Source organism: Peromyscus leucopus, chromosome 15 (assembly GCF_004664715.2).
Source record: "Peromyscus leucopus breed LL Stock chromosome 15, UCI_PerLeu_2.1, whole genome shotgun sequence".
Taxonomy (NCBI): domain Eukaryota; kingdom Metazoa; phylum Chordata; class Mammalia; order Rodentia; family Cricetidae; genus Peromyscus; species Peromyscus leucopus.
Genome location: NC_051076.1, coordinates 68,750,631 through 68,768,565, shown reverse-complemented (window position 1 = coordinate 68,768,565; position 17,935 = coordinate 68,750,631). Strand labels below are relative to the sequence as shown.

At 47.2% G+C, this 17,935-nt stretch overlaps 1 protein-coding gene across 1 annotated transcript in view; it reads right to left on the bottom strand.

The window, feature by feature from the left end:
• Positions 1 to 2,074: 2,074 nt before the first annotated feature.
• Positions 2,075 to 17,935, bottom strand: part of Cfap221 (cilia and flagella associated protein 221) — a 74,665-nt gene continuing 58,804 nt past the window's right edge. Inside the window, 7 exon segments of the mRNA XM_028893947.2 lie at positions 2,075 to 2,301; positions 3,982 to 4,077; positions 7,276 to 7,368; positions 14,225 to 14,273; positions 14,276 to 14,315; positions 16,268 to 16,426; positions 17,527 to 17,658. Coding sequence (XP_028749780.1) covers positions 2,193 to 2,301; positions 3,982 to 4,077; positions 7,276 to 7,368; positions 14,225 to 14,273; positions 14,276 to 14,315; positions 16,268 to 16,426; positions 17,527 to 17,658 — 678 coding nt within the window. The 3' untranslated portion in view covers positions 2,075 to 2,192.

The following is a 17,935-nucleotide window of genomic DNA, read 5'->3' as shown; positions in this document are numbered from 1 at the left end:
CTTTTGTCACAGCAATGAAGAATGTATCAATACAGTTCTGAGTGCAATGTTGAGCACCGGGGAGAAAAGAGGGTGCGGCAGTAGAGCCAGCCAGAGGCTTAGGAACTGATGGCCGGGAGCTGCTGAATGAAGCAGACGAGTGTGTCATCTGAACTTGGAGGGACTCGGGTCCTGGACTTGTCCTCTGTGGTGCCAGAGGCTAAGTGGACCTATGGAGTGCAGGGCCCAGTTTATGCAGCGCTGGGGTTGGGACTTGGACGTCACAGCTGCTCAACAGACACTGCCAGCCGGGTCCCATCCTCAACACAGCGGAAGCCAACTCTCTCTGCCAGACAGGTTCAGATGAACAGGCTGCCTACCCCACAGGACAGGAAATGAGGGGCTGCCCTGCAGATGATGGGCAGCTGAAGGGATCCTGAGCCGCGATGGTCTCCTGTGGTCTCCTGACAGTCAGGTGCTATGTTGTTCCAAAGGGGTAAGTCCTGGAATCAGTGTGTGTGTGTGTGTGTGTGTGTGTGTGTGTGTGTGTGTAAGAGAGAGAGAGGTTTTGACAATTTAAAATTATTGTTGACTGCTAATCTTGGTTGTTAACTTGGATCTAGAATCACCTTGGAAATGAATCTCGGGGTGTGTCTGCCAGACCAGGAACTTTATACAGGGATTATCTGGCTTAGGTTGAGATGGGGAGACCCATCCTACATGTGGCCATCACTATCCACGGTCTGGGGTCCCAGACTGAGTAAAAAGGGGAAAGGGAGCTGAGCACTTCCTGGCTGAGCACTTCCTGGCTGTGGATGCCCTGTGACCACCATGCCTTCCTCACCTGATGGCATTTCTTTCCTGCCATGATGGGCTTTATTCCAGGAACCATGAGCCAGAATAAAGCCTTCTTTCCTTAACTCAAATGTGTTGGGTATTTTGTTGTAGCAATGACAAGTAATTACACACACACACACACACACACACACACACACACACACTCACAAACAGAGAAGGGACTGGAAGGAATACATCCAAACACACCTGGAATGTGACAGAACTCAAATGTCATCAATTTTCCTGGCTTATGCATATGAATGGAGTCCTGTTAAAAGACCAGGATTCCTGGCATCTTTGCGATGACTTCCTGCCCCAGGTGCTTCTTGGAGTTCCCAGAGGGATCCTGTCCAGTTGTTCCCATGAATCTGCAGGTTCTAGTCTCACAATGACCACCCCTGTGCCAGCCCTAGTCAGGCTCAGCCACCAACCAGCACAGCTGGTCCAGGAGCCAGTGTCCCCACCCAGGTGGTTTCCTTGGGAGTGACTGCTAAGGTCCAAGTCCTGGTGAGGTTCTGGGCAGAGGTGGGAAGTCAGATTCCTCCCAGATCCTTCTGACACCACAAAAGACTCCCAGAAACTCTCTTGGCGTGTGTGTGTGTGTGTGTGTGTGTGTGTGTGTGTGTGTGTGTGTGTGTCACAAATCTGGGTGCATGTGTAAATGTGGGTAGAGGCCAGACGACAGCTTCAGGTGTAATTTCTCGGGATATTGTCCACATTGTTTTTTACGGCAGGGTCTCTCCAGCAGGGCAATGGTGGCACACTCCTTTAATCCCGACGCAGGGCCAGCCTGGTATGCAAAAGTGAGTTCAGGACAGCCAGCGCTGTTACACAGAGAAACCCTGTCTCAAAACAAACAAAACAAGCAAACAAAAAAGGCCATTGCCTATCACTAGCCCAGTATTTACCAAGCAGGCTAGACTGGCCGGCCATTGAGCCCTGGGATCTTCTCCCTTCCCCAGTCTCTTGCCCTCCAGCACTGGGATTAGACGTGTGGACCCTTATACGCAGCCTTTTACATGGGTTCTTGGGATAGCATTCAGGTCTTCATGCTTGCAAGGCAAGCACTCTACTGACTGAGCCGTCTCCCCAGCCCCTGGCCCTTAGTCCCTTGTCTCGGTGACTCTTGCCTTGCTCAGGAAGGCAGGCTTTGTTCCAGCACAGTCTTGCACGAACAGTCTCTCAGGGAGTCATCATGGCAATGACATATTTTTTTATTTTCAGAAAGAAAAATTACAGTTTAAAAACAAGGCATCTACATTTCAATTCCTGTCTCTAGAAACTTTAATTCCAAAAAAAACGGCTCGACTGTAAATGGACTTAGAGGACCTCAGCGATCTTGTAAGGTGAAGGGGCCGCCGGTACCCCAGTGGTTTTTACTCTAGAATCAAGTGCGGGTTGAGGGCTTTGAGCCGGAGGGTCTTCATCTCCTCCAGCACTTTTTCCCCCACCTTCTCCGGCGGCTGGGCCGTGTCCTTGACATCCCTGAATATTGGAAACAGAGCAAAAACACATGAAGCCACTTATCAAAACACGCAAGTCAAGCCAGCTCCATGGCTCCATGGGTAAAGGCAACAGCCCTAAGGCTGATGAGCTGAGTCCCATCCGGGGACCCACACCGTGGAAGGCGAGAAACAAGTGTCCTCTGGCCTCCACGGTCTGCTTACCATGGCCCATGCAGGCCCATACATACATTCATATGCACACACACAAATGCAATCAATGATGTTCTTTAAAAGAATCTAGAAGCTGGACAGTTGACTCAGTGGGTAAAAACACTTGCTGCCCTGCCTTGAAACAAGAGTCTGATTCCCAGGACCCACATCACCGAAGGAGAGAAAATCTCTCTCTCTCTCTCTCTCTCTCTCTCTCTCTCTCTCTCTCTCTCTCTCTCTCACACACACACACACACACACACACACACACACACCAAGTAAGTAAACTTAAAAAAAAAACCCACACACACAAATTACTCTGATGTCCTGTGACGATTGGAAGTTCTGCTTTGATATAGAAAGAAAGTTTTGATTCTACTTGTAACTTAATAACCAGTGAGAACCTTCAGCCCCTGAGTGACTCAGACTGGACCTAGGTCTCAGCTACATAGTTTCCTACAGTCTCCACCTCCCATTCTGGTCACCCTGTCACTCTGCACCCACCATCCCCTCCTGTGAAGGTGAAGTAAGAAAGCCGTCACTCGGATTCGCAGATTCGACAAGGTACTGTCTCAATGCTCAGACAGCAATAGCTGGGTTTGCATCCGTGTGTATTTGTGTGTGTGTGTGTGTGTGTGTGTGTGTGTGTGTGTGTGTGTGTGTGTGTAGGAAAGAGGTACACGTTGGGTGTCTCCCTTGGGGGCTCTTAGCCTTAGTTTTTGAGACAGGGTCTCTCACTGAACTTGGAGCTAATTCAGTTAAGCTGGCCAGTTAGTGGCAGCAATCCTCCTGTCTCTGCTTCCCCAGGACTGAGATCACAGTACACACTCTCATGTCTTCCTTTTTTTTTTTTTTTTTTTTAATTTTTGAGACAAGGTCTTTCTATGTGGCTGTTCTGATATTCACTATGTAGATCAGGGTGGCCTTGAACTCGCAGAGATCCTCTACCTCTCAGTTGCCGGGAATAAAGGCATGCCTCATGTGTCCAATTTGCCTCTTTAAAAAACAAAACAAATCATAGGTTCTGGGGGATTAAATTCGAGTTCTCATGCTTGCTGAGCACAAACTTACTGACTGATCCTCCCTATATCTCGATTCAAGTTTTAAAAATATTTTATTGTTATTTTTAAAAATTATGTGTATATGTACATGTGTGGGGTTATGCATATGAATGCGGTGCCCAGAAGAAGGGATTGGATCTCCAGGAGCTGGAGTTACAGGCTGTTTTGAGCTGATGTGAGTGCTGGGAATCAAACTCAGGTTCTCTGGAAGAGCGGTATGCATTCTAAACCTCTGAATCATCTCTCCAGCCCTGTGGATTCAATTTTTAAAGGCTTACTTGTTAAAGCATTTGACGGAGATGCTTGTGTATAAATGTGACACACATTTAAATATTGGAAGCATTGGAGATATGCCCCTTTCAAAGCTTGAGATGCTGAGATCCAGACATGAGGACAGTTCTGACCTTCCCCTAGAATGGCTCTTATTCCAGGTAAAGACACCCGCTTACTTCTCCTTCTTGAACTCCTTGCTGTTCAGCACGGGGAATTCCACTTGGATCATTTCCGGAGTTAGCACGATTTCTATACTCTGCTCACAGAGATCCCTGGAAAAGAGGAAGATGTTGAGTGGGAATAGCTTCTTTCTCAGCATAAAAACGTAAAACTCCAGCATAAAAACTGGAGCTTTCCAGTGTGGCAGCTGCTTCTGCGGAGTCCATGTGCAGAAGAGCAGAGAACAGACAAACTGCCTCCACCAGCCAACGATGCTGGGGGAAATATTTATAACCAGGGAATGAAATGCTCTTCTTAAAAAGGGGGTCACAGGTTCCAGGCTCCCTTCAAGGGCACCTGGACCGTTTATCAGATGGCCCAGGTCCCTACTGTAATGAAGCCCAAAAGATTTCAAAAGATTGGAGTTATTCAAGGATGTTCTCTGGACACAATGGGATTAAAATAGATCCAAGGCCACGGACAACTAGAAATCCACAGCTGCTGTGAGATCAGTGTATTTCTCCTGAAACTTTTATTTTTAAAAACAACATACAATGTGTTAAGTTACCATTGTGACATTTTAGAGCAAAGTGTGTTTTTGTGATTCTCTTCCCCCATCTCTCCTCTCTCCTGCCACCCTTGCGTCTCCCCACTCTAGATTAATTACTCTTCATGACCCAGGTGTCTCTTCACCTATCCCCCTCCTTCCTCATCCTCTATTATCACCCTCTCCATCTCCTCCAGATTTTTAGGCTTTATTCACACACACACACACACACACACACACACACACACACACACACACACATCTGCTTACATGTTTATATGTGCACACTCTAGGTTAGGACCTGCACATGAGAGAGAACATTTTTGTCTTTCTGAGTTTGGATCACCTTGGGAACAATCTATTTCTAAATAGTCTTTAGTGAAAGAAATTCAAAGGATCTACTTTATTTATTATTTATTCTCTGTCTCTGTCTTTGTGTGTATATGTGTGTGTGTGTGTGTGAGAGAGAGAGAGAGAGAGAGAGAGAGAGAGAGAGAGAGAGAGAGAGAGAGAGAGAGAAAGGTGAATGCCATGGGATGCACATGGATGCCACAACCTTGCCTTCTATCTTGTTTGATTGAGGCAGGGTCTGCAGCACTTTCAAGAAAGGGTCTTCGACATGGGCTGGAGAGAGAGCACAGCAGGTAAAGGTGCTTGTTGTGAAGCCTGGCCATCTGCATCCCTGGGACCCATGTGGTGGAAGGAGAGAACTGACTCCTGCAAGCTGTCCTGTGACTGCCTCACGAACAATGGGGCAACTATGAGGATACACACACACACACACACACACACACACACACACCACACACACACACACACACACACACACACACACACACAATTAAACAAATATTATTTCAAAGAATTAAAAAGAAAGGGCTGTATGCAGTACTTTGGGGAGACCTTCAATCTTCCTTTGAAGAGCTTGCTTCCAAGTGTGTATGCCCCAGTACTGTCAACTCTCAGAGCACGTGGGCAGGCATCAGAGGAACTGGCTATCTGCCTCGGATATTTAGGATTTCACTAATTGATTATTTTGCATGGAAATGTGTTGATAAGAGAGAAATAGAGTTTCTCATGAGTAACTATTTTTGAGTGTGTACTGGGTGTGAGATACTTCACCTGGCAAGAACAAGGCATTTGCTGTGCTCAGCAAGCAGGCTGGCATGGACCCTGGTCTATGGCACCGATGGATGGTCATTAGAGGGGTTGGCAGGATTTCTTTGCGTCATTGTAACTTATGGTATAATTTAGAACAGGAAAGTTTGGGTTGATTAAAAATGAAAATGAGGACTGGGAGATGGCTCAGTCGATCAAGTGCTTGCTGTATAAGCATGGGGACCTGAGTTCGGTCCCCAGAAACCGGGGTGGAGTAGCACATGTTTATGACTCCAGCGCTGGGGAGGCGGAGTCAGGCAGGTTCCCGGGCTTGCTGGCCAACCAGCCTGGCACAGTTGGTAAGCTCCAGGCCGGTGAGAGATCCTGTTTCAAACAACAACACACTAGGAAAGTATCATGGGTTGGCCTCTAGCCCCCACATGCATGGGCAGTGTGGCACAATGTGGCAGACACAGGCACGCACACATGGAGAAAGTGATGATCCCTGTGGAGAAGCATTTGCAGAGTGGGCAGTGGCGAGTGGTGTAGCTGAAGCTCACATGCCCGAGGAGTTTGGAAATCACATCAAGGGGCTCACAGTACAGAAGATGCTCTGGGGCCTGGACCTGTGCCCTGTTTGGCTCCCAGCTCCTGTTCTCGTGTCCGCTGCTGGGTCTCTAGCTGGATTTAAGGACACATGTTAGATGCCGATTAGTAAAAGGAAATGCAGGTGCCTTGCTAGCTTATATTTCTTGTGTGTGTGTGTGTGTGTGTGTGTGTGTGTGTGTGTGTGTGTGTGTATGATATGTGCCCATGTGGTATATGGGTCTGTGTGTATGCACAGAGTCCAGAGGTCAGTGTCTGGTATCTTCATCTATTGCTCTCCATTTTTTTTTTTTTTTTTTTTTGAGGCAGGCTTTTTTGCTGAATCTGGAGTGCCCTGATTCAGACAGACTGGCTGCCCTGTAAGCATCAACGATCTGCTTGCCTCCATGACCTCAGCATCATCAGCCTGGGATTACAGGTGTGTGTTACTATGTCAGGCTTTCCTTCTCTTCCTTCCTTCCTTCCTTCCTTCCTTCCTTCCTTCCTTCCTTCCTTCCTTCTTCCTTCCTTCCTTCCCTCCCTCCTCCCTCCCTCCCTCCCTCCCTCCCTCCCTCCTCTCTCTCTTAAATTATGGCTATTTGCTTGAATGTATGATGTGTACGATGTGTATGCCTGGTGCCCACAGAGGCCAGAAGAAGTTATTGGATCCCCCAGAACTGGACTTACAGGCAGTGGTAAGCTGCCATGCAGGCGCTGGGGACCAACCTGGGTCCTCTAAGAGCAGCCAGTGCTCTTAACTGCTGAGTCACCTCTCCAGCCCCATGTCTGGCTTTGTGTGTATGTGCTGAGGATCTGAAGCTGGTCTTCACGCTTCTGTGGCAAGCATATGACTAGCTAGCCATCTTCCCTGCTCCTCGTGTTTCAGACGTTCGGGGCAGTCTGTTCTGCACTATGAGCCAAGTGTCTCAGTTCCTGGTGGCACAGTTGGGCATCGGCCTTACCTGATCCTTTAGGGTAGACACTCAGATGCTGTGTGTGCTTCCACAATCCCTCACAGCACCTCCCATGGAAAGCCACACCTTACACACCAAAAGCCCCAAAAATAAAGTTGGAAAAATACCTCTCGGTGGTTTCCAGTCTGTCTTCCTCTGGTAGGCCGTCCAGCGGGGCGGGGATGTCTTCGGGCAGCATCACAGTACTGTACCATTCACCTCTGTGGAAATAACACCAGCAGTGAGGACTGCACCTGCATCGGCACTCACGTGGGCCCTCGTGGGACACAGGCCCTCACAGAGGCCACGGAAGCCTCAGACTCGCCACTTAGCTGAGGATGACCTTGAACTTATGATCTTTCTGCCTCTACCTCTCAAGTTCTGGGATTATAGGTGTGTGGCATGGCGCCATGCCTGGATTATGCTGTGTTGGGGGATGGAACCCAGGGCTTCCTAATGTTAGGCAAGCACTCTACTAACCGAGCTACATCCCCAGCCCCTAGATATGGATATATAGTATGTATGTGTAGTGTGTGCATATGTATGTGCATGTTTGCACGTGTGGGCACATGTGTGGGTGTAGATCTGCATGCATTTGCATGTGGAGCCCAGAGGTTGATTTCAGGTGCCTTCTTTCACTGGCCTCTACCTCATGCACTCAGACAGTCTCTCACTGAACCACAGCTTACCGATCGGGCCAGCCTGGCTAGACAGCTTACTCTGGGGCATCCCTGTCTCTGCCTCCCAAGGGCCGGGGTTACAGCTCACACCATCTTGCTCAGCATTTTCACGGGTGCTGGGGATCCGAATTCTTGTCCTGAGATGTGCATGGCAAACACTACCCACTGAGCCATCTTCCCAGCCTCTAGAAATATAACTTACTATTTAACAAGTCTTGCGAATGGAGGATATTAAAACAGTTGTGCAAAGGAAAGTTTTTTAAAAAAAGTTTTGAGTAGTTCTGAGTTTGGGATACACATGGGTATTCTACAGATTGAGAAAATAACATTAAATTAGTCAGAAGGGGGATTAAGAAGCTGGAAGGAAACTGAACAGTTAGTTCCATAGTTACAGTAGAGGGGGAGAAAGAAAAAGGATTGGAGAGAGAGTAGTGGTTAAGCGTCCTTCCAGAGGACCCGAGTTCAGTTCCCAGCACCAATTTGGAAGGTGCTGCTCACCACTGCCCGCAGCTCCAGGTCCGGGGGACCTGACGACTTCTTCCGGACACCATAGGCACATTCCCCCACACAGACAAGCACATATACACATAATCAAACAAGACAATTCTTAAAAAAAAAAAAAAAAAAAAAAGAAAGAAAAAAAAAAAAAAGAAAGAAAAAAAGGGGTTGGAGAGAAGAAAGACAACAAAACAGCCCAGTAATGTACAGGCGTGGTGTGTGATGCCACCCACACACCCCACACACACACTTGGGCAGGCTGGCAGCAAAAGGCAATTAAATAACTCGGAGCTTTATTATTCTACTTGCTCATCAACGTGTTTATTCATGAGGCATTTCTGAGACCGTTCTCAGATCAGCTATCAGCTCAAAGGTTCTCACAGCCCAGAAGAAAGGAAATACAAGCGCGTGGAGGTTTCTGCAAGGACAGCGGCTGAGTGCCGCTCTAGCCGTGGGGAGCATGTGGCCCTGTGTTCAGTCACAGTACCACACTGTGGTGGTTTGCATGAGAATGTCCCCCACAGCCTCACGTGTTTGAATGCTGGTCCCCATGGCGCTGTTTGAGAATGGTTACAAACCTTTAGGAGGTGGAGCCCTGCTGGAGGACATCAACGTTAGGAGGTGGAGCCCTGTGTTGGAGGATGACGTCATTCCTGATTCTCCTGCCTCCACCTCCCAGTGCTGGGATTACAGATGTGTGCCACCTGGTCTAGTTTCCACACTGCTGGGGATGGAGCCCAAGGCTTTGTGTACGTTACACACGCACTCTATCAGCTTGTGTATATCACACACACACACTCTATCAGCTTGTGTATATTCACACCATAGCTTGTATGTTACACACTCTATCAGCTTGTGTATATTACACACACATCTATCACTGTATGTAAACACTCTATCAGCTTGTGTATGTTACACATGCACTCTATCAGCTTGTGTATGACACACCACTATGACGTTACACACAGCACTCTATCAGCTTGTGTATGTTACACACACATCTATCAGCTTGTGTATGTTACACACACACTCTATCAGCTTGTGTATGTTACACACGCACTCTATCAGCTTGTGTATGTTACACACCACTCTATCACTTGTGTATGCACACCACTCTATCAGTTGTGTATGTTACACACACACTATCACTTGTGTATGTAACACCACTCTATCACTTTGTATGTTACACACCACTCTATCAGCTTGTTATTTACACACACTCTATCAGCTTGTGTATGTTACACACACGCACTCTATCAGCTTGTGTATGTTACACACGCACTCTATCAGCTTGTGTATGTTACACACACACTCTATCAGCTTGTGTATGTTACACATCACTCTATCAGCTTGTGTATGTTACACACACCACTCTATCAGCTTGTGTATGTTACACATGCACTCTATCAGCTTGTGTATGTTACACACTCTATCAGCTTGTTATGTTCACACACTCTATCAGCTTGTGTATGTACACCACTCTATCACTTGTATGTTACACACACACTCTATCAGCTTGTGTATGTTACACACGCACTCTATCAGCTTGTGTATGTTACACACGCACTCTATCAGCTTGTTTGTCCCCCCTCATGTGTATACACACGCACTCTATCAGCTTGTGTATGTTACACACACACTCTATCAGCTTGTGTATGTTACACACATACTTTATCAGCTTGTGTATGTTACACACACACTCTATCAGCTTGTGTATGTTATTTTTTTACACATCATTTTTTTACTTTTGTTTGTTTACACACACACTCTATCAGCTTGTGTATGTTACACACCCACTCTATCAGCTTGTGTATGTTACACACCCACTCTATCAGCTTGTGTATGTTACACACGAACTCTATCAGCTTGTGTATGTTACACACGCACTCTATCAGCTTATGTACGTCACACACGCACTCTATCAGCTTGTGTACGTTACACACGCACTCTATCAGCTTATGTATGTCACACACGCACTCTATCAGCTTGTGTACGTTACACACGCACTCTATCAGCTTGTGTATGTTACACACACACTCTATCAGCTTGTGTATGTTACACATGCACTCTATCAGCTTGTGTATGTTACACACGCACTCTATCAACTTGTGTATGTTACACACTCTATCAGCTTGTGTATGTTACACATGCACTCTATGAGCTTGTGTATGTTACACACTCTATCAGCTTGTGTATGTTGTACACGCACTCTATCAGCTTGTGTATGTTACACACACACTCTATCAGCTTGTGTATGTTACACACACACTCTATCAGCTTGTGTATGTTACACACACACTCTATCAGCTTGTGTATGTTACACACCCACTCTATCAGCTTGTGTATGTTACACACGAACTCTATCAGCTTGTGTATGTTACACACGCACTCTATCAGCTTATGTATGTCACACACGCACTCTATCAGCTTGTGTACGTTACACACGCACTCTATCAGCTTGTGTATGTTACACACACACTCTATCAGCTTGTGTATGTTACACATGCACTCTATCAGCTTGTGTATGTTACACACGCACTCTATCAACTTGTGTATGTTACACACTCTATCAGCTTGTGTATGTTACACACGCACTCTATCAGCTTGTGTATGTTACACACTCTATCAGCTTGTGTATGTTGTACACGCACTCTATCAGCTTGTGTATGTTACACACTCTATCAGCTTGTGTATGTTACACACGCACTCTATCAGCTTGTGTATGTTACACACACACTCTATCAGCTTGTGTATGTTACACACACACTCTATCAGCTTGTGTATATTACACACACACTCTATCAGCTTGTGTATGTTACACACCCACTCTATCAGCTTGTGTATGTTACACACGAACTCTATCAGCTTGTGTATGTTACACACGCACTCTATCAGCTTATGTATGTCACACACGCACTCTATCAGCTTGTGTACGTTACACACGCACTCTATCAGCTTGTGTATGTTACACACACACTCTATCAGCTTGTGTATGTTACACATGCACTCTATCAGCTTGTGTATGTTACACACGCACTCTATCAACTTGTGTATGTTACACACGCACTCTATCAGCTTGTGTATGTTACACACTCTATCAGCTTGTGTATGTTGTACACGCACTCTATCAGCTTGTGTATGTTACACACTCTATCAGCTTGTGTATGTCACACACGCACTCTATCAGCTTATGTATGTCACACACGCACTCTATCAGCTTGTGTATGTTACACATGCACTGTATCAGCTTGTGTATGTTACACACACACTCTATCAGCTTGTGTATGTTACACACGCACTCTATCAGCTTGTGTATGTTACACACACACTCTATCAGCTTGTGTATGTTACACACACACTCTATCAGCTTGTGTATGTTACACACACACTCTATCAACTTGTGTATGTTACACACTCTATCAACTTGTGTATGTTACACACTCTATCAACTTGTGTATGTTACACACTCTATCAGCTTGTGTATGTTACACACGCACTCTATCAGCTTGTGTATGTTACACATGCACTCTATCAGCTTGTGTATGTTACACACCCACTCTATCAGCTTGTGTATGTTACACACGCACTCTATCAGCTTATGTATGTCACACACGCACTCTATCAGCTTATGTATGTCACACACGCACTCTATCAGCTTGTGTACGTTACACACGCACTCTATCAGCTTGTGTATGTTACACACACACTCTATCAGCTTGTGTATGTTACACATGCACTCTATCAGCTTGTGTATGTTACACACGCACTCTATCAACTTGTGTATGTTACACACTCTATCAGCTTGTGTATGTTACACACGCACTCTATCAGCTTGTGTATGTTACACACTCTATCAGCTTGTGTATGTTGTACACGCACTCTATCAGCTTGTGTATGTTACACACACACTCTATCAGCTTGTGTATGTTACACACGCACTCTATCAGCTTGTGTATGTTACACACGAACTCTATCAGCTTGTGTATGTTACACACACTCTATCAGCTTGTGTACGTTACACACGCACTCTATCAGCTGAGCTGCACCCCGCCCAGGCCCTGCTCCTGAATTTTGAGCTTTTATGCAGTGGTAGTTTACACTGGAACAGACTGGCCTGACGGAGCATTCAGGCACAGAAACTGAGGCAAAAAGTCATGGCAGGAGGTTGTCATTGATGTGGCCTTTATGTTTAACGCATGGCTATTTGGGGCCAAGCCCCCTGCCGACTTCCCATTAAAAGGACAGCCTTGGGAGATGTTTACAAGGACATTGCTTTGGAAAAATGAACTGGCTAATATTTAATACTTGGAATCCATGTATGTTAAAAGTGGGTGCACCGGAGTCCAGACACAACCCAGACCCAGCAGAGTCCAGTTTGCTGATTACATGCATCTCCCCCGCACCTCCCATTGCAGGGGCGCGGATGGTAGGTAAGAGCTTTACTACTGAGTTATGCACCAGTCTTTATCAGGTTTTTCTGTGAGCACGCCTGTGTGTGTATGGGAGGAGTTCTTGATTGTTAGTCGATGTAGGAAGACCCCGCCCATTGCGGGTGGCACCATTCCATAGGCAGCAGGTCTTGGACTGCTTAAGAGGAGAAAGCCGGCCGAGAACAGGCAAGCAAGGACTCTGTCTCTGCGGAAGTGACAGCAGAGTTTCTGCCATGACTCCCCTGCGATGACGGACTGTAACCTGGAACCCAACAAACCCTTTCTTCCCTAAGCCGCTTTTTGTCGGGGTGTTTTGTCACAGCCACAGAGAAACTAGAAAATGGGTCAATTTGAAAGCATTCCAGTCTTCCTGCAAAATGAGGGGTTGGGGGCTGATGCTGCCCTCTAGTGGTGAGACAGTGATTGCGCAGTTTTGTGAGCTCAGTGGAAAGCAGAGATCCTAAAGGCTTCTTTATACAGCCATTTGCCACAGCCCAGAGGAGTTGTCCTCACGGCCCTCGAGGGAGGTACTGCCCTCCAGGGAGGTACTGCGTAAGGGCCGGGGGTGGGGTGTGAGGGATGAATCAAGAAAGTGTTTGCCGTGCAAGCTTGCACACCCGAATTTGATCCCAAGAACCTGAGCTCTAGCCCCAGAACACACTCAAGAAAGCGGGGTTTGGTGGTGAACACCTGCAATCTCAGAGTGGAAGAAGCAGAGTCAGACAGCTCCCTTGGCCTCATTCACGACTGGCGACCCCAGTGAATCAGCTAGCTCCAGGTGCTGATGAAAGACCTTACTTCAAAAACAACATCCCCCGCAAAACTTGCAGTTTCTGAGGAAGAACACTCAAGATTGTCTTCTGGCCTCTATAAGCATGTGCACACATGGACATGCGTACCTGCACACAGGCACACACACACACACACACACACACACACACTTGTGCATACATGCATGAACCATGAATATTTCAAAAGGAAATATTCTTCAAAAAGAAAACATAGACCATGAATATTTCAGCAGAATTATATGATCAGTTAGTTCTCTGTCTATGCTGAAACTCTGCCAATTAGCTAGCATTGCATTAATTTTAAAAAGTGTGTGTGTGTGTGTTTTAATATTGTTTGTTTTTGGTTTTTCCAAGACAGGGTTTTTCTGTTCAGCCTTGGCATCCTGGAACTCACTCTATAGATCAGGCTGGCCCTTTACTCACAGAGATCCACCAGCCTCTGCCTCCTGAGTGCTGGGGTTAAAGGTGTGCACCACCACTGCCCAGCTAAAAAGTGTGTCTGGATTAAGATAAATTCAAACTCTGAAAATCAGCGATCTACCATCATAGCTCCTTGGCAAGCCAGCCCTCCCTCATGCTTGAAAGTGTGCTTTGTCACGGTTGGCCTTTCACACCTGGTCCCCCAGCCTCTGTGATCTACAGTGCAAGGTCCGGGAGGCCAGCAGTTTCCCTGCTTACCTCTGAGTGGTTTCCATCTTAGAGGGGTCAGAGAAGGAGGAGAAGACCAGGGCTGGAACCTCTTCCAGTTCATGATCCCAGGAATGATATCCTGTGATGAAAGTTGGGGCAGGGGCAGGACATGAAGAGAAAGCATTAGGTGGTTGCGAGAGCTCATGTTGACAGTGTCTAGAGCCACCTAAGGGACAAACCTCTGGGATGTCTCTGAGGATTTTTAAACATTGGATTAATTGAGGTGGAAAGACCCACCCGAAATGTGGCAGAGTCATCCCACAGTCTGGCATCCGGGACTGAACACAGAGGAGGAAGTGAGCTGAGCCCCAGCGTCCATCTCTCTGCTCCTGACTGTGACAGTCACGTGACCCGCCGCCCCATGCTCCTGCGCCGTGCCTCCCTTCCTTAAGCTGTGTTTGCCACATGTTTTGTTATAGGACAAGAAGAGTAACTAACGCGGTGGGCAAATGTCTCAGAGGACCTTCACTTCATTCAGCCGGCTGTCTTACAGTCACAATGGGTTAGATCTAAACTTCATTCAGCTTGACTGACTTCCGCTAACGCATAGACAGTTGCTCCAGTACAGGGTATGTGGTGGTGACCGAGGGCGGATGTGGTCTCCCAGCCTGTCTGGACGGCTGTGGAAGTGACGTTGATGCAATATCCAAAGAGCACGGGCAGCACTCAGGCAGGGAGGCCGGGCAGCGGGATGCGCTGGCAGTACTAGGAGGTCACCAACAGTTCAGCTAAGAGCAGGGAACATGATAGGGATGGTGCCTGTGGCTGGAGGGGCGGCAGGTCACCAAGGGACTTGAGGGCCAGGCCAGTGGAGCTGCTCTGTAAGCAATGGATACATCCTGAGGATGTGTGTGTGTGTGTGTGTGTGTGTGTGTGTGTGTGTGTGAGAGAGAGAGAGAGAGAGAGAGAGAGAGAGAGATATGCCAGAGGCCAGTGTCCCTGTCTTCCTCAATTAAGAGATAGCATCTCCTGGGGAACCTGGAGGTTGCAGTTTCCGCTAGACTGGCTAGTCAATAACCTCCAGGGATCCATCTGTTTCCATATCCCCGGTGTTGGGATTACATGTCTATGCCACCATGCTTGGATTTATGTGGGCACTGGAGATCTGAACTCCGCTCCTCATGCTTGTAGGGCTTAGCCATCCCCACAGTCCCTCACCCACTGAGGTGTTTCCAGATGATCAGAAACTTCCTGTGGCAGCCTGGAGGTTGTGGTAGTGGTGAATCACCATGGAGATGAGAGGGGATCCTCAGTCATGTAAGAGTTAGGCTGGTGTGGGACATGGGAATGTTCCAGAGCTGGTAGGTCAAGGATCGTGTGAGTTCTGTGCCTCGGAACACAGGGGCAAATGGTTGATGTCTGTATACTTAAAGGGTCCAAAGTTAAGAGGAGGCCAGAGCCCAGAGTCATGGTACCACATGATTGTTTTCATGTGGTTGAAAAAGTAATGAGTAATCATTTCTCCCTTGCGGTCAAAAGGAGTGTTGGGAAAGGGGGAGCAGACTGCAGAAGGTGGGTAGAGGCGGACAGCGGTCGTGCTGAGAATGATCCTGTGTCCTTCACAGCTGGCAGTGTGAGGACTGTGCTCACCATTCTTGGTCCACGGCTAAGGCTACGGGCCCTCTTTTTGTTGTTGTTGTTGTTTAAATGGCATCTATTTACTTTTAAATATGCATGTACACGTGTGTATGTGTGTGCATATCTGCATGTGCACGTGTGCATGTGCACGAGTGTGTGAATGTGTGTGCATGCTTGTGCTTGTGTGTGCCTGTGTGTGTTTGTATGTGTGTGCACAAGCTACCAGAGGGCGACATGTACAAGTCAGTGCTCTCTTGGATCTCCTTCCGCCATGTGGGTCCCAGGGATTGAACTCAGACGGTCCGACTTGGTGGCAACACCTTTACCCACTGAACCACCTTGCCAGCCCGGTCTTCTTGTTTTCGGTCCCCGTTGGTGCCCTCTCTCCCTGTCCCTTGCCCCTCCCCACAGCCCAAGGCCAGCTCTGCCAAGGGAGCCTGGTGCTGACGTTACCGTATGATGGAGAAACTGCTTTTGGGTGAGAGGAATGCTGGACCCGATGTGGGTCTCATGGGTGAACTTGTACTTGGGGTGAGAGCACAGATGGTAATCTATCAGAGTTTCTGCGTAGGTCAGAGGGTGCTTCACGGAGAACAGTCCTGGGCTGGGATTCTGTGGGCGAGAGGGAGACCAGATTGATGGTGTTTACCTGTCTCCGTACCAGGCCCGGGACAGGCGTCAGCGAGCTCTCCGTGGCTCCCACTAGCACTAACAATGGGGATGCATGTCAGCTCTTCTAGCAAACTGGGCACAGGAGCAGAGCCTCAAGTTGGCCTGTCTTTCCAGCATCACCATCTTCATGTGAGCATTTGCTGGCTTAAGGCCTTCCTTAGATGCTATTTAGATTTGCTGACCTCACGAGGAAAAAAAAAATGTCACTGGAATTACAGTTTGAAACTGCTTCTGGTCATGATCCATGAGGGGGTTTTTAAATAAGCCAACTGGATTTAAGAGCAAATCCATTTCTGGGTCTGCCTTGGTTCTTTTCCTGTTGTGATAAAATACTCCAACAAAAGCAGCGTATCGAGAAAGGTTCGTTTTGGCTCCCAGTCCAGCATGGTGGGCAAGTCCGGGCCGTGGGGAGCTGAAGCCGTTTGCCATATCGTATCATCCAGAATCAGAAGGCAGAGGGTGATGAGTGCTCGGCTGGCTTGAAGTGCAGAAAGAAAACATTCCAGGGCTGGGGATGTAGCTGTTAGCAGAGCACTTGCCTAGCACACATCAAGCCCCCACTCAATCCCCAGCACCACATAAAGATGGATGTGGTGCTGCACACCAGTAATCCTAGTACTTGGGAGGCAGACGCAGGAGGGTTATAAGTTCGAGGTCATTCTTGGCTCCACAGTAAGTGTGAGGCCATCCTAGGCTATGGGACACTGTTTAAAAAAGATGGGTCTGGAATAAAGGCTCAGGGGCTAAGAGTGCTTCTTGATTTATCATGAAGACTGGAGTTCAAACCCCAGTGTCCATTACTGGATGGCTCACAAATACTGTAACTCCAACTCCAAGGAATTCAATACCCTTTCTGGTCCCCACCCCCTGGCATACATACAAATAAATAACAAAAGTAAACACAGATATTTAGTAAAGAAACATTTAATTAAAAAACTAAAAAGAGAAAACTTATTTCTAACACATACTTCCATTTTCATGCAAGATAATTGCTGAAATAAAGGGACACAGAACACAGGCATCTGCCGACTGGTACTTACGAAAATATACAGTGGCTCATATTCCACAGACATGGCTAAGCCCTCTGGTGCCTTCATACTCAAGATGGAGGGCTTGGCTGAGAGCTGTGTGGTGTTCTGCTCAGGTAGAGTTATGATGGTGGTGACCTCATCCTGTGTAAAGACCAAGAATGACTTGTTAGTTATTATTAGTCATATTTTCTTTTTAAAGAGTTATTTATTTTACTTTACATGCATGAATGTTTGCTTGCCTGCATGTGTACCGTGTGCATGCCTGTTGGGTCCCATGAAGCTGAGATTATAGATGGCTGCAAGCCATCACATGGGTGGTGGGAATTGAACCTGGGTTCTCTTTAAGAGCAACAAATGCTTTTAATTGCTTATCCATCCCTTCAGCTCAATGAGCTGTCATTCTTAGTGGAGGAACATG